At 42.3% G+C, this 23,647-nt stretch overlaps 1 protein-coding gene across 2 annotated transcripts in view; it reads right to left on the bottom strand.

Annotated features, from left to right (window-relative positions):
- RAPGEF4 (Rap guanine nucleotide exchange factor 4) overlaps positions 1-23,647 on the bottom strand; it is a 942,686-nt gene that overhangs the window by 851,675 nt on the left and 67,364 nt on the right. For both annotated transcript variants that reach the window (XM_069225351.1, XM_069225352.1), the window contains exon 2: positions 10,042-10,184. In XM_069225351.1, the coding sequence (XP_069081452.1) occupies positions 10,042-10,184 (143 nt within the window). The remainder of the gene's footprint in view (positions 1-10,041; positions 10,185-23,647) is intronic.

Below are 23,647 nucleotides of genomic sequence, written 5' to 3'. Positions count from 1 at the left end.
TGTACATGCTAACTACCATCCATGATTAGAGTACTTTACCTGTGGCTGTTTGGTGTCAAGTTGCTGAAGTGCGCAGACCTGTGTGCATTTTAGGTTACAATAGGCACATGGGTGGTGTTGATAGAGTAGATCAGAGGTTGGAACTCTACACTGCTGTTCGTAAGTCTTATGTGTGGTATAAAAAGTTGGCTGTCCATTTGTTCAATCTGGCAACTATTAATGTTTTTATTCTGTTTAAGGATTGTTCCTCTGAGTCAAGGATGAAATTTGTTAAATTTCAGGAAACAGTGATAGAGAGGCTTGTTATGGTGGATCATGCAAGAGTTCCTGGAGTAGCAGTTGTGGCGGATGTGGCTAGAATGAAAGATCGCCACTTTCCTGATCAGATTCCTCCCACTCCCAAAAAAGATTTTCCCACTAAGAAATGTAGAGTTTCTGCCCGAAGAGGTATCCGGAGGGAAAGTCGGATGTACTGCCCGGACTGTCCTTCAAAGCCTGGGCTGTGTGTGGAAGGCTGTTTCAGGAGTTACCACTACAGTGAGCGTAAACTGCCATTTTATATTCTCATATGTTCAGTTTCACTGTTGGCATTACTGTCATATATTCAGTTAGAGCTTTGGTGTTTGTAGTTTTGTACTTATAATTAGTTAATGGTTTCTTTGTAGTTTAAAAACACAAAAAAAGTGATAGCAGTGTTCATGGAGTGCCGCTTGGTTGCGGTGTGAGTGGGGTGGCGCTTGGCTGGCAGTGTGTGTGAGGTGGCGCTTGGCTGCCGGTGTGTGTGGGGCGGCCCTTGGCTGGCCGTGTGCGTGGGGTGGCGCTTGGATGGCAGTGTGCATGGAGTGGCACTTGGCTGGCGGTGTGCATGGAGTGGCGCTTGGCTGGTGGTGCCAGCCAACCGCCAGTCCACACACTCCCATCAGCTGATGTGATTGCTGATCAGGCATGTGGGCGTATGAAAGTGATGGGCCCTTGAATGGCGCTGTCTGTTGATGTGAATGTTGTAATTTGCTGGGCCCACGGCTGGCGGCATGAATGGTCTTGTGCATGTCATGTATGAAAGGTTTGTGAATGGACTGTAAAGCGGTTGGTGCCTTGACGCGGCTTTACAGCTCACGAGCTGTGAGTCATTGGTTCAGTTTTTGGCCTTTCAGTTATTAACGGTGCATTTCACTTTTGTGAAATCTCTTGTTAATAAAATCGGATCTACTGAGCCATCACTCACCCTTGGCCAAATCCAACCAGTATGTGTGGTAAAAATGACAAAACCTGCTCCGCTGTAATCAGACGGAGACATGCTAGGTGTCTCGGGTCGGACACCTATGATGAAGCATGCCACCAACTTAGTTGGTGAGTGAGGGGTCTTTTTAACATAACCTAAGTGTGTTTCTTTTCACAATTTTAGTGTTTGGAACATCACAGAAGTACGCGGACACATCAAAATTATTGATTGCAAAACTACCTGTGTTGGGGGGGGACACCTATGTTTTTGGTCCTGGGTGCGGCCTTCATCTAGGGAAACCTACCAAACTCAGACATTTTTTTTTAAACTAGGCACCCCAAGGAGTCCAGGGAGGTGTGGCTTGCCTGGATACCCCAACATTTTCTTACCCAGACTCCTCAGCAAACCTTCAAATTTGCTTAAAAAAGCATATTTTCCTCACTTTATTTGTAGGATCACCGCTCCAGCACAAATTTCCTACCACCCAGCGCTCCCCTCCGTCTCCCAAGTAAAATGATACCTCAATTGTGTGGATCCCCAAAGCAGAGTCAGCCTAAAGATGAATACAAGAAAAATATGTGCTTATCAACTTGCTGTGCTATCCCCTCAATCTCTATAGGTTTTTGGCCTTTTTCTGTTGCAGGCACCTGGGCCACATACACAAGTGAGGTATCATTTTTATCGGGAGACTTGGGGGAATGCTGGGTTAAACAAAATCTGTGGCTCCTCTCAGGTTTCAGAAACTTCTGTCACGAAATGTGAGGGAAAAGTATTTTTTTAGCCAATGTTGAAGTTTGCAATCGATTCGGGGCAAGAAAACACTGGTGGATCAATGCAAGTCACACCTCCCTGGACTCCCTCGGGTGTCCAGTTTTCAGAAATGTTTGGGTTTGATAGGTTTCCCTATATGGCTGCTGAGCCCAGGACCAAAAACGCAGGCGGCACCCCTCCCCCCAACAAAAAACAGTTTGTTTTGTATTTGATAATTTTGATGTGCCAACACAGTGTTTTGGGGCATTTACTTTGACAGGCACTAGGCCTACCCACACAAGTGAGGTACCATTTTTATCGGGAGACTTGGGGGAATACTGGGTGGAAGGAAATTTGTGGCTCCTCTCAGATTCCAGGACTTTCTGTCACCGAAATGTGAGGAAAAAATGATTTTTTTAGCCAAATTTTGAGGTTTGTACAGGATTCTGGGTAACAGAACCTGGTGAGAGCCCCGCAAGTCAGCCCATCTTGGATTCCCCTAAGTGTCTACTTTTAAAAAATGCACAGGTTTGGTAAGTTTCCATAGGTGTCGGCTGAGCTAGAGGCCACAATCCACAGCTAGGCATTTTGCAAAAAACAGCTCTGTTTTATTTGGGAAAATGTGATGTGTCCACGTTGTGTTTTGGGGCATCTCCTGTTGCGGGCACTAAGCCTACCCACACAAGTGAGGTGCCATTTTTATCAGGAGACTTTGGGGAACACTGGGTGAAGGAAATATGTGGCTCCTCTCAGATTCCAGAATTTTCTGTCACCGAAATGTGAGGAAAAAGTGTTTTTTTGCCAAATTTTGAGGTTTGCACAGGATTCTGGGTAACAGAACATAGTAAAAGCCCCGCAAGTCACCCCATCTTGGATTCCCCTAGGTGTCTACTTTTAAAAAATGCACAGGTTTGGTAGGTTTCCCTACGTGTCGGCTGAGCTAGAGGCCAAAATCTACAGCTAGGCACTTTGCAAAAAAAGCTCTGTTTTCTTTGGGAAAATGTGATGTGTCCACATTGTGTTTTGGGACATTTCCTGTCGCGGGTACTAAGCCTACCCACACGTGAGATGCCATTTTCATCGAGAGACTTCGGGAAACGCTGGGTGGAAGGAAATTTGTGGCTCCTTTCAGATTCCAGAACTTTCTGTCACCGAAATGTGAGGAAAAAGTGGTTTTGTTTTTCCAAATTTTGAGGTTTGCAAAGGATTCTGGGTAACAGAACCTGGTGAGAGCCCCACAAGTCACCCCATCTTGGATTCCCCTAGGTGTCTAGTTTTAAAAAATGCACAGGTTTGATAGGTTTCCTTAGGTGCCGGCTGAGCTAGAGGCCAAAATCCACAGCTAGGCACTTTCCAAAAAACAGCTCTGTTTTCTTTGGTTAAATGTGACGTGTCCATGTTGTGTCTTGGCGCATTTCCTGTCGCGGGCGCTAGGCCTACCCACACAAGTGAGGTACCATTTTTATCTGGAAACTTGGGGGAATAATGGGTGGAAAGAAATTTGTGGCTCGTCTCAGATTCCAGAACTTTCCGTCACCGAAATTTGAGGAAAAAGTGTTTTTTTTAGCCACATTTTGAGGTTTGCAAAGGATTCTGGGTAACAGAACCTGGTCAGAGCCCCACAAGTCACCCCATCTTGGATTCCCCTAGGGGTCTAGTTTTAAAAAAATGCACAGGTTTAGTAGGTTTCCGTAGGTGTCGGCTGAGCTAGAGACCAAAATCCATGTTGTGTTTCCTGTCGCGAGCATTACGCCTACCCACACAAGTGAGGTACCATTTTTATCAGGAGACTTGGGGGAACACAGAATAGTAAAACAAGTGTTATTGTCCCTTGTCTTTCTCTACATTTGTTCCTTCCAAATGTAAGACAGTGTGTAAAAAAGACGTCTTTTTGAGAAATGCCCTGTAATTCACATGCTAGCATGGGCACCCCAGAATTCAGAGATGTGCAAATAACCACTGCTTATCAACACCTTATCTTGTGCCCATTTAGGAAATACAAAGGTTTTCTTGATACCAATTTTTCACTCTTTATATTTCAGCAACTGAATTGCTGTATACCCGGTATAGAATGAAAACCCATTACAAGGTGCAGCTAATTTATTGGCCCTGGGGACCTGGGGTTCTTGATAAACCTACAAGCCCTATAGATCCCCGCACCCAGAAGAGTCTAGCAGACATAATAGTATATTGCTTTCAAAATTCTGACATTGAAGGAAAAAGTTACAGAGTAAAACGTTGAGAAAAATGGCTGTTTTTTCACCTTAATTTCATTTTTTTTTTTATTTAAGCTGTTATTTTCTGTAGGATACCCTTGTATGATCTACACAAATCACCCCTTGCTGAATTGAATTCAGAATGTTGTCTACTTTTCAGAAATGTTTAGCTTTCTGGGATCCAGCATTGGTTTCACACCCATTTCTGTCACCAACTGGAAGGAGGCTGAAAGCACATAAAATAGTAAAAATGGGGTATGTCCCAGTAAAATGCCAAAATTGTGTTAAAAAATTGGGTTTTCTGATTCAAGTCTGCCTGTTCCTATAAGCTGGGAGACTGGTGATTTTAGCACCACAAACACTTTGTTGATGCCGTTTTCAGGGAAAATACCACAAGCCTTCTTCTGAAGCTCTTTTTTCCCATTTGTTTGAAAAAAAATCGAAATTTTCACTGTATTTTGGCTAATTTCTTGGTCTCCTTCAGGTGAACCCACAAAATCTGGGTACCTCTAGAATCCCTAGGATGTTGGAAAAAAAGGACGCAAATTTTGCGTGGGTAGCTTATGTGGACAAAAAGTTATGAGGGCCTAGGTGCGAACAGCCCCAAATAGCCAAAAAAGGCCTGGCACCTAAGGGGAAAAGGTCTGGCAGCGAAGGGGTTAAGCTGCCCCAGCTAGGACTGGAGGTCCACCATCACCTCTGCGATTGGAACCAGGTGAGTCTGTGACACCGGGCTTTTTATTGATGGCTTGGTATTTCAGCCGGAATCCTGGATAGGTATTGCCTATGTGGGCTCCTGCAGGACGGAGAGGGGACAATACCTATGGGCATTCCTTGGTTCTTTTTTCTGTATGGTGAGACGGATAGATCTCTTAATTAGTGATGAATGGGATGAGGACACCAGGAGTAACGAAGATTACTGTTACGTAATGGGACAGGAACAGTGCACAATGTTCTTCCCACGATGGGAGAAAACTCCCAGAGTGTGGGACATTTGTTTTGTTTTTAAGGTGGTCTGTTTTCAGAAAATAACAAAGGTGCTAATTGGCTGTCATGTCATGGTGTCCTGCTGTCACTGTCTTTTTTTTTCACAGAAGTGGTGGAAGTCACTTCAGGCGAAAAAACCTGCAGACCAATCAGCAAATTATAGATTTAGCGGTCGGTCCGGCCACACTAGACCGACAGAGGGAGTGCTTTCGCCGCTCAATCCTTAAGGCAGATGGTCCCCTGATCTCCAGATGAATAGTTCTATACTTACGATGAAGGGCAAATTAATTTGGCAGCGCTACCCTGAATCATAACATTATTAATAAAACATCTAGGTGATACAAGGGAAAACCCCTAAAGGCACATGATCAATTCCTCACAAGCCGTCACATAATGATGTCAATTATGACAAGTGTAATTTGTTCCCAGGTAGATTTTGAGTTTCCAAGTTTTTGGCTAAATCACAAAAAAATTCATTCCTTACCTATGTAAACTACACGTTGTAGAAACAGAAAGTGAGAGGATGTACAAAAAGTGGTTACACCAACTAATTCCTGCGGTGAAGACATTTGCGCTTTATTTTACTATTTTTCTTCAAATCAAAAATGTTTTCAAATAAATGTGCAAAAACTGGAAACGTTGATGCTCTTTTGTACACTTTATACCACGAGGTATGCATATATACTATTCATGTGTAAGTTGGTCCTTCAGGGTATGAAATAATGGAAAAACGATGCAAATAAGGAAACAAATATAAAAAGAGTCTGTCATTGGCTCCATCATTGCTTGAAGTGTTAACTCAAGCACTGCTTGAAAAAGTAACTGCTTTGGCCATTAAACGAAAACAAAAATAACGGGTACAATTCCCGGTTACTTACCATTTGCGAATCACATCATATAAAGTGATCATTGTGAGTGCTAATTTGAGAAAGGTTCTGTATCCCAGTTTGCTGGCTGACTGCAGCTTTAACTAGTTGAAGGGATGGAGCAGTGGTATTTTCACCTTGGATAGTACTGAATGATTGTCACTGAAACTTTAAAGGAATTTGCTGCAACAGAACAAAACACACTAACCTAACAAAGCAACATAAGAACACACTAAAAGCACAACAAGGCACCGCAAAACAGTCAAAACAGAATGCACAACTGAATAATATAGTAAAACCATACAATAACGTAGCACAGAAAATAAAACAGCAGAAGAATAATGCCAGGCATGGTAAACAACACATTGTAACATAACAGATTGGCACAAAAGAAAACTGTCACATGTTAGCACCTCCAGATATTGGATTTCATGAAACAGTGATGAAAGGTGGCTGTGCCAAGACCTGCTTTACTTGTTAATAATGTTAGTAGAAAATTGTAGAAAATGACCATCTTTTGCGAAGTCACTCCAGATTTGCACCCTATCTATTTGCTGGTGTTATAACTCAGTGCACTTTAATCCTGCTAAAAAGTAGTGAACTGCCTGTGCCCCCTCCTTAAATATGGTTGAAGTGGCATAGTCAACTTGCCGAACAGTCCCTAGTATAAGGTTCAAAGTGTACCCAAGAACTAGAAGTTAAATGCAATTAGTGGACATATTGTTCCATCCACTAAGGTAGCAGTGCAAACATTGTTGCAGGCCACCATTGTAGCCTCACTGTAACAGTGTAAAAATTGAAATTCGACCTGACAAAATAGACCCTTTGACAGGTCAAAATCTCCTTTTTAAATATTAATAAGATCCCAATGTAGGCCTTGTAGCCCACACGGTGTGGTGCATGGTATTTCAAATTATGACATGTAGAAGTTTAAAGTTAACGTGTTATTACAGCACTTTTGGCCTGGGTCAGGGACACTTCCTTCATCATGCAGGGCTGGTTGAGGTGGCCAAACGAACATGGCCTTTGTACCCCGCTACAATGCAGACATCGCTAGTCCTAGGCATCCTATTATGTCGGGAGAGGGTCGCAACTATATAAAGCAATGAGGGAGGAGGGGATGGGACAGCTAGACAGAGCGAGAGAGGTCTGGGAATTAGAACTGGGATCCTCAATAACGGATAGCGACTGGGCCAGCATATGCAAGCGAACACGCACAGTCTCCCGCAATGCACGATTCAGGTTAACACACATTATAACTTTGTGCATAGAACGTACCTGACTCCCAAGACACTGCATCTCATCTCTATAACGAGACCCGATGCGTGTCCCAGGTGCGGAGAGGGTGGGGCAGACTTTAGGCATTTAGCATGGGAGTGCCGATTAGTGCATGATTTCTGGGAGTGGGTGGTGGCAGATCTCTGGGGTACTACAAGCATACCTATAGAATGTGTGCCGCTGCAGTGTCTCTTGGGGCAAGTAAAAAGAAAAAATGACAACAAATGACCTAAACGTTCCTTCAGCTGGCGCGGGTATTGGCAAGGCGAAAGGTAGCCATTACTTGGATGGGCCAATGTGCGCTCGCGATTGCACAATGGCGTAGGGTGGCGGAGGAATGGGTATTAGCTGAGGAAGCGCACATGAAGAAAAGTAGGAGGGACAAACAACTTATGTATGATGTGGGGGCTTGGAGGGCAGTGTGCGAATCGTTCCACAATCCATGTTTGGGAGGGGACTCTTCGGGGAGTGGCAACAACTCGGAATGAACGGGGGATGGGGCATGTTGAAGAGGGACTGGAAAGAGTGACACTGATGTCAGGAAAAAGACTTGGATGAACTGTAGTGATGAACTTTCTCTCAGACTTGGGGAGTTAATCATGTAAGCTTCTAAAAGGTGATGGGATGTTAAAGAGACTATAGCCATGAAAAACTGAGTAATATGTATGCCACTGTCACTGCTGCTGGTTGTGTTACTTTTGAAAATCAAAATAAAAAAATAAAAAAATTGTTCTTACAGCAACTACATTCAAAATCAACTTTCACAGTAGGAGAGCTGGCTGGCCCTAGGAGAAACACTGTGAAGAGATATCAAATACTAGTACTGTATCTCAGGAAGGAGATCAGCTAGTAAAATAAACAACTATTTTTAATGGTTATTAAAATTCCAATTCAGTAGTGAAATTGGGTGGTTAAGAAATATTAAGGTTACCTTTTTCCTACCTGAAGTTTTTGGAGACCAATTTGCATCGGCTCTTCCGCTTCTACTAGCCAGTAATTACTCTTGAATAGTTGTAAAAAAGGTATGCAATACCTACTAGAAGCAAACAATAGGCTGACTTAAATGGGCAGAGATGACTCTTGTGAACTCAACAGCATATGCAGGGTGTGGGCTGTGGGAATTTTTTTTAAACTCCCAGTTTTTTTGGTGAGCATCACTGACATAATGTGGCCAACCATGGCCTCAACCTTTAGCATTTGGTGGCCATTCTGGAAACATGGTATCTACCCTTATCTTCTTTAATGCATCCATAGCATATGGTGTCGACTCATGAAGAACAATTCTAGATAAGTTGACCCCTCTCAAAACTGGTCACCATCCTTGGCATTGTAAGGCTGCCATTCATATAAGATGGATACTCTTGACATTGTGACTATTAGGATATGGTGGCAAACACATTGGCTTCGGGTGGACATCCCCAGCCTTCAACTGTGCTGGCGTGAGAAAGTCTCTCCTGCAGCACAATGCGCACCACTGACACCTGACAGCAAACCCTGGCATTTGATGAGAACCCCCAGCATATGATTACTGGGAGGCATCACTATCCTAAAGTGAACAACTCCATATGGTGTGATCACTCTTGATTTTGGCGGCACTTCTGCCTTCTTGCATGGACTCATGTCATCTGGTAGCCATTTTGGCATCTGGTGGACATTCTGAGTAACGATTGGTCATCCCTTGAATCTGGCGGCCACAAATGATATCTAATAACCAACTATGACTTCAGGTAACATAGCACTTGGTGGACATTCCATGTATTGGATGACCACCCATGCAATCTGATGGACAAATATTCACATTTGGTAGAAAGCCCTGACATTTCGTTTGCATCAAGCCCATGGTAGCCACCTAAGTTTCAGTTGGGCTTTCTAGGTTGCATACTTTGGGCAATCCTGATATCTCATGGCCACGCCAGGTATCTAGTAGTCACGCATGAAATCTGTTTGTTATTCTGTGTATAAGGTGGTCTCCTCACACTGTGGGTGCTCATGCCTGTCATCTGTAGGGCACCCCTGATATCTGATGGTGACACATATATATGTGATTCAATACTGGTCCCTTGGGGGAGTACGAAATGTGACTACCTAATGAAACAAACAAGGTGATGTCTGGAGGTCAAACTAGCCTATTTAAGAAAGTGAAAAAATAATTTTGGGTTGAAAAATAATGCATTATCATAAGAGGCAATCTTTTGTTTATGGGATAGTAAGATTATGTGAAAGAAAATGAAAGGCATGTATACCAGAGCAAAATATGTGGAAGAAAATGTTTCATAAAAAGTGCTTCATTACCATCAAGAAAAGGGTATCTGAGGGTACAAAATACTATATTTTTCAAAACTAGGAAACTTCTATTTGTTGTCAAACTGATTACCGATATTTGACTGACAATCCATTCTAAAATGGGGCACCAGGGGAGCATTCTTCACTATAGAGCTAATGTCAAATACAAAAGCTGCTCAGTGAACATCACATTAGTGATGGGCGATCACAAAAGTTTTGTCCACTACAGAAAAGGTAAGTAATCATTGAGGAGGCTATAATCCAGAGCACAGGAATATCTGCTGCCACAAACATCAAGAGCTAAAGGTATATGATGATGGCAGAGACTGCTTTCCATGTGTATGTTTATATCGAGCTATTTCTAGTATACCTTTCATGCATGTTTCAATTAAGCAATTCACAAGTAAGTGGAATGCATCACACGAGAAGACTCACTCACAGGTAACTCCTTTCTCCAAATTTTCATAATATCCACAAAAGCAGATTTGTTGCAGGAGGTTGTGATGAAATCTCTCGAATGCTTTGACTTCTTTCAGGCGGGTAAAGATGATGTCTACATCTTCACTCGAGCGTTCAAATGGTCTACAAAGAAGAGCACTGTTAACACATTCTCGTAATAGAATGAGCAAACCAATAGTAAACAGTCAAGATGCCAATAATAATCCAAGGTTTTGCAATGAAACGTTTTAAATCCTTATTAAAAGCAAAGTATTTTGTGGCATGTATTTTAAGTCTGTGATGGTATTTTTTTTTTTTTTTAAACATACACATTTACGGGGAAACCGATGCATACAATTCTGAAGAAGCTTTACCATGGGCTTAAAATGTGTGCTACCAGAACGCTATGCACTTCATGACTGTGATAAAAGGTTACAGTATACACACCCTTAGCCCAGTCACCTTTAAGGGCCTATTTTTACCACAGATTCTGCTAATAAGGTGGAAGGCGCCATTGCCCGATAGCCCAAAGTAACTTTTCACTTTCTTGCCCAAAGTAACTTTTCACTTTCTATTTCATTCTGTTTTCTTACGTATCCATGGCCATCACCTCCATGCAGCAATGCTGCCCTGAACACTTTCACGTGTACTCCTGCAAGCAACACTTTTGTTATCTTAAAGTGCACTATCATTGCTATTACAGTAGATATCCTTCAGGGTGGACTAGAGAACGAAAAGCAGCCCTGGCAAAAACGATCACACCAGCTCCACTTCCTATATCTCCTTGTGCAATCGCTCTCTTTGCATCCGTTCTCTCACTCTCCTCTCCTGTTACTCTTCTCTCGTCTTTGCTTTCGTTCTAACTTCCCTCTCATTCTCTCTCCCCTGAAGTCTCCTACTGTCTGCTGCAATTAACTATGAAGAGCTGGGTGAGAGACAGAATCACAAGGAGCGGCCCTGGGCTTTCAAAACAGGCCTCCAAAGACTGCAGCAGATTGTCCAGTGAAATAAAAGGCCTGTCTTGCCTTGGTTACATGGGCTCAGGATCTCAGGAGAATTAGTAACACTACATCCAAAGCTTACAGCCAGCATTGGTAAGATGCCCCTTTTTATTGTATTCTTATTACTGTCAGTAGGGAACTATACAATGCATCTATATCGCTCTTGGACTCCTGTCTTGTCAACGTCACAGATTATTTATAGCACAGCAACATCCATAATTATTTATATATATTTCATGTTTGTTTTGAATTTATACGTATTAACCTTAGAAATGAACTCTACATGTTTCAAAGAATCCTCAACCTAAATATAAATCAAGCATCATTATTATGTGTGTCATATCACAGGCTGCCGTTACTATACAATATTATATTTTTGTGTACAAGACATGGGTTATGTGCATACAGGACAGAGGGCCATATGTACGAACACATTTTCCCATTGACACAGAATGGGAAAAACCCTTTGCTACATCTGGCCCAGAGATTCCTATTGTTTGTTTATGATTGTTAGAAAATATGGATCAGGGGTATGATGCTACATGTCTGTAGAGTAACTGAGCCTTTGCATCTGCATATGCACAAACACTGCTCCCCGTACTAGCCATTGTTGCCTCCCCTGGCGCCATATTAAGCATAATGCCCCAGGGGTGCAAAGGGCAGGTATGCCCCCGAGGCACTAAGGCCTTACAGAATGGGGCCACTGACACCTGTGCGTCCCCTTCTCTAATACAGATAGCACTGGCACACATGTAGCGCCAGAAGTATAATGAGAGAGAGTTCCCTAACCTGTATGGGAGCCGCCTGGCCTTATACAAATGACAGAATTATTTTACCATCTGATCTGCGCCCTTTTGCGGATGCAAGTGCGGAGACAAATAGGTCCTTAGGATGTGCACTGACATTATACCACAAAAAGGTGCCACATTTTTAGCTTGCCGCTTGAGGGCATCTTTCTAACACTGGAAATAAGAGTCCTATGGACCACCCCAGACATCCTCTTGCAGGCAGGTGCAGTCCCTTGCTACACCAGCCTGCAGGTGGTCTCTGTACCCTCTTAAAACTAAGCATGGCTGCGGCCTGCACTGTGAACCATAGAGTGTCTTGAAAGCAACTGGTCCATCTTTCACTAAATGTGCTGCTCCTAGGACAACCACAAGTTTTCAGCTTCCCTGGGGGCAATGCATTCATTGTAGTAGGGCCACCACCCAGATCTGAACCGGCATATCTTCTAGAAGATAATCAGGATCCATGGGTTCCTGAGACAATAGAAATATGATAGACTGTCCCAGGTCCAGTGTAATTCTCATGGGTCCAGTCATCATATCACTGGTCTGCAGTTCTTGGGTCCATTCAAAGTTCTTTGAGACCAGTAATTATGTCTGTGGCTTCCAGTTCTGCTGTAATACAAGGCAGTGAGTCATACTTTAGAACTGCTGCCAGTTGTAGCACTTGTTTTACTATTCAGAGATTGGTGAGGCGGCATTTGAGTATGGTAAGGGCAAAACTGGTGCAGAAGGGACAAGGAAGTTACATCGTTCTGAAGGGAGCTGTTAGAGGTCATCCGCAGACATGATATATATTGAAAGGCCTTTGGAAAGAGACAAGCAGAAGAAGGTATTGGAGAGTAGGAGGGAGTAGGAGGTATGTGAGGGAGTGCAGCGGATCAATGTACTTTTTATGATGAGTGCAGACCCCCAAAACAACTCATTCAATCTCTCAATAGACCCATTACATTTTAGGGCATAATGCAAGGGGAGAGATTAAGGGGAGGTGATACACACAACACGCATCTGTAACTGGATGGTGGAATAAACTGCAGGATGTCTATCACTTGTATTTTTGTCATAAATAACTCGCCCTCCTACACATCATCCTACTCTCGCTTTCTGCAATGCACCCTGAGCCCTCAGTGAAGATTTCCTATTGCTTGTGTTTAAACACCAACAATAAAATTGCAATTCAAGAGTGAATATCCAAGTCAGCAGATATTAAATAATCCTGTGTTCCAGTATCTGAATTTTAAAATATGTACAAACCCAAAGATATGAATAGTTTGATGCTCTGGGTCCCCGTGTCAGAAAGGTTTAGGCAGGGCGTGTTTCTTGATACTATTTATCACCCTCTTTCATATGGAAATATTGGCCTATATCCTGGTCGGCGTGGGGCCATAACAGCACAATCCACCAAGGAATAATGACAAATGCTAATTTAACTATTTTGAAACTTCCCTGTATCTACTCCCCTGGCAGTGGAGTATTTGTTTGCAACCAAGTCCCAAAATATCTGCTGAGCTTCATGACCACCTTGATGTTCTGAAGATGTACATAAATGGCCCTTGTGTGTGTCCCTCTCTTCCTACTCCACAACTGTGACCATAATTTCCATGGTTCTGTTCTGTGCACGTCTCTGAAATAGTCCTGCTATACATGTGCGCACTGATACATGAAACATCAATACCTAACGAGACTAGGATCAGGAAATACACACGATTGGTGAATGAGTAACTTGTTTGTAGATGCGAATGAGGGAGCCAAATTTAAGGCCTATTTAAGATGAGACCAGAAAATAATCGGATTTCGAGGATATTAACGTTGTGCCCTGTAAACATTCATGTTGAACAAAACGTGCTGGCTCCAAGCATCTATATGAATACAAGCAAACATATATGTAATTAATCAAGTATGATTTATAACACTCATTTCGGATTTATCGCAATTTTTTGTCATTACGTGGACTACATTTAGAGACTCATACAACACCTTTGAAGAGTTGTGGAGTATAATTTTGTTATATTTGACTTGAAAAGACAACTGATTTTTAGCTGCTCATGGGGGGTAGGGGTTGCTGGTTGATCCGTTCTTGCTCCTGCACCTTGGAAAACAGATTGATAGGTGCATTATTTCTTTTTTGCCCTAACCATCGATTGTAAATCATTTGTTAATATTAGAAATAGTCGGGGCTTTTAGTTTGTGGCTCATCTTTGGACTGAACTGATAAAACAAATGTGTTCTGTACATTATAAATCTACTAGTTACAATCTTCTAGAACAAGGTCAGACAGAGAGCTTCAATCAAACCATTGAACAATACAGGAGATGTTGCTATTTACCCATCTAACAGAATGGAGCAAGAGGATTTATTTGGCAGAATTTGCACAGAATACGTTTTTGTCTAGTTCTATGGGCACTTCTCCTTTCTAATTTTCCTTTGAGTTCCATCCTCATCTGTTATCAGATATTATTGTGTCTTTCCATGTCAATTTTGTATCACATTTGTTACAGCACATTCAAACCATGAGATAACCAGTGTATAAATATTTTGTAGCAGCCAAAACAGCCTATAAAAAGTTCCCAGGTACCCATAAATGATGACATTTTAGTGTAAGAGAAGGGAAGGGGGTTGGCTCTCCATTAAATCTTTGTTTAATAATAGACATACACCCAAAGTGTGTCCCTAAATGTGTAGGCCCCTTTCAGACTCTTGAATTAGTAGCAGTCAGACTGAAATTACCTGGCAAGTGGTGAATCGCCCCAGTAGAACGTGTATCTTGGGCAAAACCTACAGGAGCTGCTGGAGAAAGTCCATGCTCTCCCATCATGGTAAATAGGGCACTTGAATATGAGGTTGAAGCCCTTATTGGTTCTGGGATGTGACATGGCCAGCTGCAATATCTTGTTACCTGGAACAGTTCTGATATTTTAAAATGCTCCTGGTAACCTGCTTGCTTCGTTCATGCCTCCTGTTTGATTGGAGAATGCTACGCTAGATGCGGTGACACCGTCTGTCACCGCACCCTAATCACCCGCCTCCGCTCCACCGGGATCCAAGGCCAGGCCCTGGACTGGATCGCCTCCTTCCTCTCAAACCGATCCCAAAGAGTCTACCTCCCTCCGTTTCGCTCAGACCCCACCGAGATCATCTGCGGCGTACCTCAAGGGTCATCGCTCAGCCCGACACACTTCAATGTCTGCATGAGCCCCCTCGCCGACATCGTACGCAAGCACGACATCATCATCACCTCCTACGCCGACGACACCCAACTTATACTCTCCCTCACCAAGGACCCCGCCAGCGCCAAGACCAACCTACAAGAGGGCATGAAGGACGTCGCAGATTGGATGAGGCTCAGCCGCCTAAAGCTGAACTCTGACAAAACGGAAGTCCTCATCCTCGGCAACACCCCGTCCGCTTGGGACGACTCCTGGTGGCCCACGGCACCGCACCGACCCCCGCAGACCACGCCCGCAACCTCAGCTTCATCTTGGACCCTCTTCTCACCATGACCAAGCAAGTCAACGCCGTGTCCTCCGCCTGCTTCCTCACCCTCCGCATGCTCCGCAAGATCTTCCACTGGATCCCCGCCGACACTAGAAAAACCGTGACCCACGCCCTCGTCACGAGCCGCCTGGACTACGGCAACACCCTCTATGCTGGGACCACCGCCAAGCTCCAAAAACGCCTGCAACGTATTCAAAACGCCGCGGCCCGCCTCATCCTCGACGTACCCCGCAACAGCCACATCTCCGCACACCTGAGACACCTGCATTGGCTCCCAGTCAGAAAAAGGATCACCTTCCGACTTCTCACCCACGCACACAAAGCCCTCCACAACAAGGGACCAGATTACCTCAACTGTCGCCTCAGCTTCTACGCCCCCACCCGTCTCCTCCATTCCTCGGGCCTCGCGCTCGCTGCCGTCCCTCGCATCCGCCGCTCCACTGCGGGTGGGAGGTCCTTCTCCTTCCTGGCAGCCAAGACCTGGAACTCCCTCCCCACCAGCCTCAGGACCACCCAGGACCACTCCGCATTCCGGAGACTCCTAAAAACCTGGCTTTTCGAGCAGCAGTAACCCCCCCGCCCTTTTCCCCTAGCGCCTTGAGACCCGCACGGGTGAGTAGCGCGCTTTATAAATGTTAATGATTTGATTTGAAATAGACCTAGACCTCGATCAATGTCTTCTTTGGTGGAATAATCTATAAGCATTACAGTGATTACCCAGAATGTGTGGGTAGTGAAACAGGGCAGACCACATCTAGGCAGTGGAAGTTTTTATGTCTGCAATAAGTTTATAGTAGTTTCCATAGTTTTGTATGGCTTCTCCTTCTGGCTAGTTTGACACTGTATTCCCATCCCGTCACCTTTCTTACTTCCTTCTCTGGTTCCCTCATGTTAACAGTTTTTAGGCAGGGTTTAAGTGCTTGTTTACTTGACTGTACAGTATGTGGAACTGAAACTCCTGGCTTTCATTGGCATACTTGGGTTTCACACCTGCATCCTGTTTGGCGAGGTACTTTTAACAGCCTAGACATTCAGTAAACATTGACAAATGCTGATTTTACTGTTTGAATACTTCCCTATATTTATTCACCTAACAGCTGTGTGTCTGATCCAATACATCATCCAAATAGCTGCTGAATCTAACAACCTCCTTGACATTCCAAAGAAGCCAAGGAATGGCACCCCGGTCCCTTTATCTCTTTTGCCTTTTCTCCTCAATCTCTCTGATTTTATGTGCATGTTCAACCCATCACCAACGATCGCTGGGATTCTCAAAGACATCTCTGCCCTTTGTTAAAGCTTAAAAGTAAAGGACAGAGTGATCTGTAAAGAGTGATCCTGCCTGATCATAGACCAACATTTAGCTTCTGCTTTTTGGAATTACCTAACCAACCTATCACCTCACTCCTATAAGGATATCTACAGATCTCATTGTATCACCTTTTTATTGGGAAGTTGCAGATATATTAATGCATTCAGTGAATGTATATAAGGAAGACTACAGAAAATCAATGCTTAATTTGTGTCAGTGTTTGCTGTTGTTTGGGTTCAGGTCGTTTCTGGGCAGCAGAACTTATTTGTAGCAGCTGAGTGCCATATTGGAGTGTAGTACCATTCATCAACCACTTGGAAGCACCTCTGTACTCTGCTTAGTGTTATATGTGTTTTCCCTTCATTCGACCCAGTGGCTCTGACTAAGGTGAGATGGCAGGGATAAGAAGCACAAAGAAACACCTTCATTTCTCCTTGTGAAAACTTCTGGGTCATATCCGACCCTTACTCTGCAGAGAAGACCTCCACACCACCTCAGCTAATCATGGCTGGCCTTCAGGTGACGGCTCCACAACACCATATCAATTTCACCAATGTACCGTGTACACAGAGCTCTTCTATGCTCTTTTTTTTCATCCGCGACTGCAATGCTCTGAGCTTTGTGTAGGGACAGGAATGGGTGACTAGGGGTTTTGGCTTCTGGGATAGCATGCAGATGCGTCCCATAGTTATTTTATACAATACTGTTCTCTTCAGAGGTTCTACAATTTATAAACACCAATACTGTTCTGGGTCTGCTTGGTGAGTAAACTGGAGAGCTACAGTTAAAACCTGCTGTTCCAGCCACACAGCATAACTTGAGATGGCAACATGTTCATAACTGGTTGCTTATTCACTACTGATTTACTTCTGGATGTTGGAATCTTGTGGATTGACATGTTTCTAGTATACGTATCCTAAGTTTCTCATGGCCAAGGAATATTCCAAGCTCTGAACAGATAAAGGAGATATAGTAGAAGAGGCACGGTTTTCGAGACAAGATTGTTGGTTACAAATTGTAACCATGATTGATATTGCATATAGTTTCCCGTCCAACTAGCACGACCCAAATTCTCAAACACATTAACTTTAAGTCAGGAAACCCAAATACATTTCTAGTTTTAGGCATTAAAAGTAACCCACCTGATCAAAAGAAGCTCTGAAAGACTATGGACAAGCCTGTCCTGTAAGTTCTTGTTATCCTAATGAGACTACTGGATTTGGGCAGCAGAATCACCTGGATTGTGGGTACTGGGGTACAATTCCATACCATGTGACATCTGTCGGCCCAATCCGGGTTTTGCAGCCAACTAGCGGTGCCTTATCTCCACCCGAGAGCGGGGATGATTGTGGCAACCGGGCGCATGACAGAGAAGACTCCTCAGGGGAATCGTGGTCGATCAGATCTCATCCCTTTCTCTCAGTTACATTAGTCTGACACAGGCAAAGACAAGCAGAAGCAAGCAGAGTATAGTTCAATAAGGTTTACTGAAGTAAATGCATCTTAGATAAAATGACATGTATTGCAATAACTAGGATGATAAAACACACTAGAAGCAAAATGGACAAGGAGAGTTTCACTCTGCTTGTCAGCAAAATGTGACAAGGAGAGTGAAACACAAAAACAGTCCCACTATACTGTCACTAAGAATAATATATATATTTCCTACCTAAGCTATGTTAGAGCACAGTATGATAAGCCCTAATTCGCCCTTCAGGTTTCCCCCCCCTGGGAAGACATCATCCCCCATACATGAGCTAGGAAGCCTGTTGTCTAGAAAGATACCGTCACCAAATAGGTGAGGGATTCGGAAGTCTAAGCAAGCAGCGAAGTGAAGTCTAGTGAAGACATTCCGCAATCAATATGCAGTCATGGCCACCTGGCTGGAATCTCGCTCCAACGTGTATGGGACAGAGAAGTGTTTTATAATAAAACAACTGATGTTCTGAGAAAAGGTCCCCACGTAAGAATATGTATGATTCTGTGAATGTCAGAGACACAGCGTACCACCTTTGCCGGCAACCCTATCTGACAGCATCCTTGAGGAAAGCACAAAGTGAAATGAATGCAGTGCTAAGAATATGATGCTTTCCTAGGCAAAAGAACAACTAGATAGAAATAAATAAAACACTGCATGTGGCTAGTGCTAAAAAAATAAAGCGATGCTGAATAAAATGTAACTGGGCTAAAGTGCACAATGGTAGGCCTAGTTTGCTAAAATAATGTACCTAAAACATGGTTAAAATAGCTATACAACAAGACGGTAGAAATATTCATGGACCAACTTTGTAAGAGTAGCATTTACTCTTGTAACCTAGTCACGGCACTCTTCTGTCGATTTACTCTGTAGGACAGGCGCCCCAATACAGTAACGCAGAACTAAAATGTGAACATTCATATGTACTAGGTGCATCAGAGACGCACAATGAAATCACAAAATCAACACCTCCAGAGCACAGAGATGCAGCTGCTACTAATTATTAATTAGCACGAACGAGGGTTCAAATTTTAATGTGTTGGACTCTAAGCTATGAATCCCCAGATGAATGGACTTTTTCAGTGATGACAGTTATTGTTATAGGCCCTCTTTCTAAAAGAGATGTGGGTTACACTGAGAGAGGCAACTGCAGTAACAGGACAATGGGATAAAACACAAAATGGGCCTATTCACAAAAGTAATTCTACAAGTAGATTTACAACAAAGTAAACTTACTCTTACATGTTTGAGTAACTTTACTACTTTTGGCTATTCACTGTTTAGAAGTGTAAAGTTACTCAAAAGTGTAAACCTGTTTGTCACTACCGTCTGAAATAGAGGGTGAAGTCAGTAAATACACCAAATAAAACTGTTAAGTTACTACTAGTAGTAACTTTACAACCATATTTGATATTCTGCACACTTTGGAGAAACATCTGCAATTGGGGTTGAAATTTCCCTATGGTGGAGTATAGGTTAAAGTTTAAAAGTGTATTTAACTTAAAAATAAAGGAAAAAGTATTTTATATTTAAAAATTATATGTATTAATTGTATACATAATTTTAAACGTACACCAATATAAAAATGTTACAGCATTTTTTACTTAATTTTAAATTGAAAAGGTAATTAATTTGAATAAATTACAATAACATTATTTTTCTTAAGTTTCTATGAAAACAAATCCCACGTAAAATAAAAAATATAGACTTTCGTACTATGTAGTAGAAATACTAAAAGTGAGGAATACTGATGCTACATAGATTTTTTAATTTAAAAAAATGATAGTTTAAAATCAACCAATAAATATATTTTTGCTATATACAATGTTTTAACATTATATAAATTGTATTTATATTATTAAACAGTTTAAATAATTGAATTTATCTGAACATTAGTTTCTGAGGGATTTTTTTTTCCTACCTCCATTATTTTATGTGTTGTTGGGTATTGCAGTACCAGTGGTAGTGTATGTGTGGTGCTGGACTTACACCACCTCTGAGCTGGAGTAGAATTACAACTATTTGGGGTTCTTTAGAATGTATTAACTATAGAATGGCAATTTGTGAATAGCAATGAACTTACTTTTTTATGGGTGGCTGTTTTCCCTACCTAGAACTCTGCCTAAACTCCTTGTTACTCCTCCTTTAACCCCTTCTGTTTAGTTGTAGGCATTTCCTATGTTCCAGCAACTCACCTCTGTCCCTCCCATATTTACTACTAAAATGTATACTTAGATGTGCAGAGATCTCTGCAAAGAAAAGCTAGTGGAGTCTGAGGTGTAGACCTCTCACTCGTATGTGAATAGCATTTTGTAGTATGTTAGTGGTATTATTGTAGTACAACAAACCTATATCAAAATGCAGTTTGTGAATTAGCCCCTATGTGGATTCCATATAGTGGGTTCCATTATACCACACTGGAGTGGCCGACTCACCCTCATTCACTAATGTGCTGCACTGGGTCACAAACACTGGCACTCGAATTTCAACAAGGACTATTTGACCTTTGAGCATACCTATGAAAACCTGCGTCGAAGTGCGTCTGTTTGACTCTAAAGACCTTTTCTACCGAGACGTGGCTGAAAGGTGTCACGCTGATGCAATACAATAACCTGAAAATAGGTAAATGCATGTTTTATCATCTTTTTTATGATGGTGCAGAATTTAGACTTTTTCACCATATTTCCTTTACACCATAGCTAAGACTTCCTGTTTTAGGTTAAAACTGATAATAACTGATAAAAACCAAAATGAAAGGGAAATAGCCCTCATCAATGTAAAAATATAAATACTGATAAACAGGCACAACCAGGAATCAAAATGCTATTCAGATAAAGGAAAGTAAAAGATAATGGGGCATTTTTATTTCTTTCTGACTGGACTAACACAATGTAACTTTGTTATACAGAGTAGTAACAAGAAAGACGGGTCTAAATGTATTATGCTTGAGTATTATTGTTTAAGGCTGTCAATAAAATATTGCTTCTTCTCCATATGTTTTCTCCAGGTTTGTGTGCTAGGATTAGAGATGCAGAGTTAGAAGCATATTTTAGGTCTCACCTAAATATATTTTACACGGGAAAATATGGGAATATCAAAATCATATTTAATCTTTTGGCAGAGTTTAATTCTTTCACCGATTGGTGAAATGACTGGCTCATAGGAATCTTGGCTAATAGGTACTATCACACCTACACACAGACACAAAATAAGTAAAATCCTTTTATACAGCAGACCCCTTTTCTAACAAGCCAGTAGTGGTAGCAGGTAACCTGCTAAACACCCCATACTTTAAACACTCAACGTAAGATGTAGTGACAGGAAGATATGAAGTGACTGCTGTGCTCATGCTCATGGGATAGTGGTGAAAACATGACTTTCTGGATACCAACTACATTGATAGATGCAGGTTGTCCCACTGTTACGTGTTAAACCTTCAGATAATCCTGGCTTTGCACCCAAATGCACTTTAATTCTGGAGATTTGACCCCTTAGGTACGATGCAAATATAAAGAAATCAAGTCTCGGAATACACTTTGATGTCTGTTATAAGGTCAGGACTGGCCTAAAGTGAGACATTTGCCATGGGGACACTTGGAAGCTATGAATGTCCACTCAACAGCAGCACCGCCTTACTATAGTCAGGAAAGGAGTGCATGCCATCAAAATTGACAGCTGCAAGATGTCCCATTGTTATGCATGATATTTATTTACAATATTAACAGTAGAATTTCAAGGCCCAGACTACAATGTGAAGTCTGTTAAAAAGTCAGGACAGACTTGAAGTGAGATATTTGACATGGAGTTACTTAGCCGCTAAGAATGTCCACACAACAGCAGCACCACCTTAATGTAGTCAGGAAAGGGGTGCAGAAAAGCAGCGGTGAGTATGCTTTGATTGTCAAGTTTCAGGTGCCATAGTATACAGTGCTAAAAATTTATCTGGTGTATTTCAAAGGTTTCACAAGGTATATGCTTTCTGCAGACCTGACAGCCCCTACCGTGTCATAATATTCAATAAGGAGTAGGTGATTTACCCCCATCTGTGTCCTTGAATTTGAATACAATATTTTACATTTTCAATCCATTAATAGACCTGAAAACCAGGCATAGTTTTGACACAGTGAGCATTATGAGTGAGTGTAATGAAATGTGAGTGTAGGTGACAGTGCAATACACAGACTCTCTATGCTTAAAACAAGTGCTCCTCCTCCTGTTAAACACTCGCTGCCGCAATTAAATGTGCAAGCACGGAATACTGAGGCAGCGTAATGCTGAAGCCATCTCGGGCCTCTTCAATCCCTATAAAGCCACTCCATGCCCCTTCAGCTCACTGTAGCAGCTATCTACTTTCTCCCTTTGTGACGCTTTTTCGTTTTTCCCTTCCTCCGTCTTTCCCATATGTGTCTTTTGCTCGCAGCAAATGCCTGAGGCAGAAGAATAAGCCCCGGCCCTCAAAAATAAGTGCCGGTGCTTAGCACCGGAAACAACAAGCACAAATTAAGCACTGCTTAAAACAGTTTAATACAATTCTATTGGACACACTACCAATGAGAAGACACTGCATACACTAGCACTACTTCCTCTTTAAATTAAATATGAGCTTTATAACAATCACTGCAAAATAGCAACACCTTTTGTAAACACTTTAAAAACACAGGTTTTGTCTACTTTGGGGTTAGACTGCTGAATAAATGCTGATAAGCACTGATTTTAAAAGGTTTGGAAACCACTGAGAAAACAAAACTGAAATCCACAAAAAATAAACACTGAAAATAGGAGAGCCTAACTGTAGAAAACATCGGTGCATCTGCCCATTAGCCTGAGGGTAGAACCCTGAACTATTGAGCAGATGTGCCTGTTATGAATAAATGTGTGTTGCTGCTTGATGTTGGGTTGCCTGGGATTATTTGTTTTGCAGGGCTACAACACAAATGGTTTGGATCAGAGGAAGTGCATAATTATTTGGGATGTGTATGAAAACGTTATTATTAACGCAGCAGGGGACCCATTGGCAGATGTGGGGTTCTGGTATGCTTGGTCATGAAACCTGCTTGTGAAATAGAAACAAAGGGCTTTTGTGTGGTATCCAAATATTACTAGTACTTTGGTATTTTAGAACTGCCGCTGCAAGCAATACACTGGAACATGAACTGTGGCCCTAAAGTTGATGGCAGCAACACAGCATCTGTAAGAATCCGTGTCCCTGGCAGCAACCAGCATATTGAGTCACATCATAATGCTATTGGCAGCACCCTGGAATACTTCAACTGCCCTACACATATTGATGGTACATTTGGTAAGTGACATATCCACTGATATAGGGAACACAAAGGACAATGTATCTCTTAGTACAGTGTTTCAAACCAGGCTCGGATTTTCCAATGTGATATGAAAACAAAGAGGAGGAAAATCTTTTTAATTTGATTTGTCTTATGTCCTCCCTGAATAAGTAAGTATATACCCAACAGATGTGGCAGACCTGTGGACTAAGACAGTACAGAACAAGGATCCTGCCTGGACACTCAGTCACTCAA

The sequence above is a fragment of the Pleurodeles waltl genome, chromosome 3_1, assembly GCF_031143425.1.
Source record: "Pleurodeles waltl isolate 20211129_DDA chromosome 3_1, aPleWal1.hap1.20221129, whole genome shotgun sequence".
Taxonomy (NCBI): domain Eukaryota; kingdom Metazoa; phylum Chordata; class Amphibia; order Caudata; family Salamandridae; genus Pleurodeles; species Pleurodeles waltl.
The sequence above is the reverse complement of the archived record's forward strand: the minus strand, read 5'-3'. Positions and strand labels throughout refer to the sequence as shown.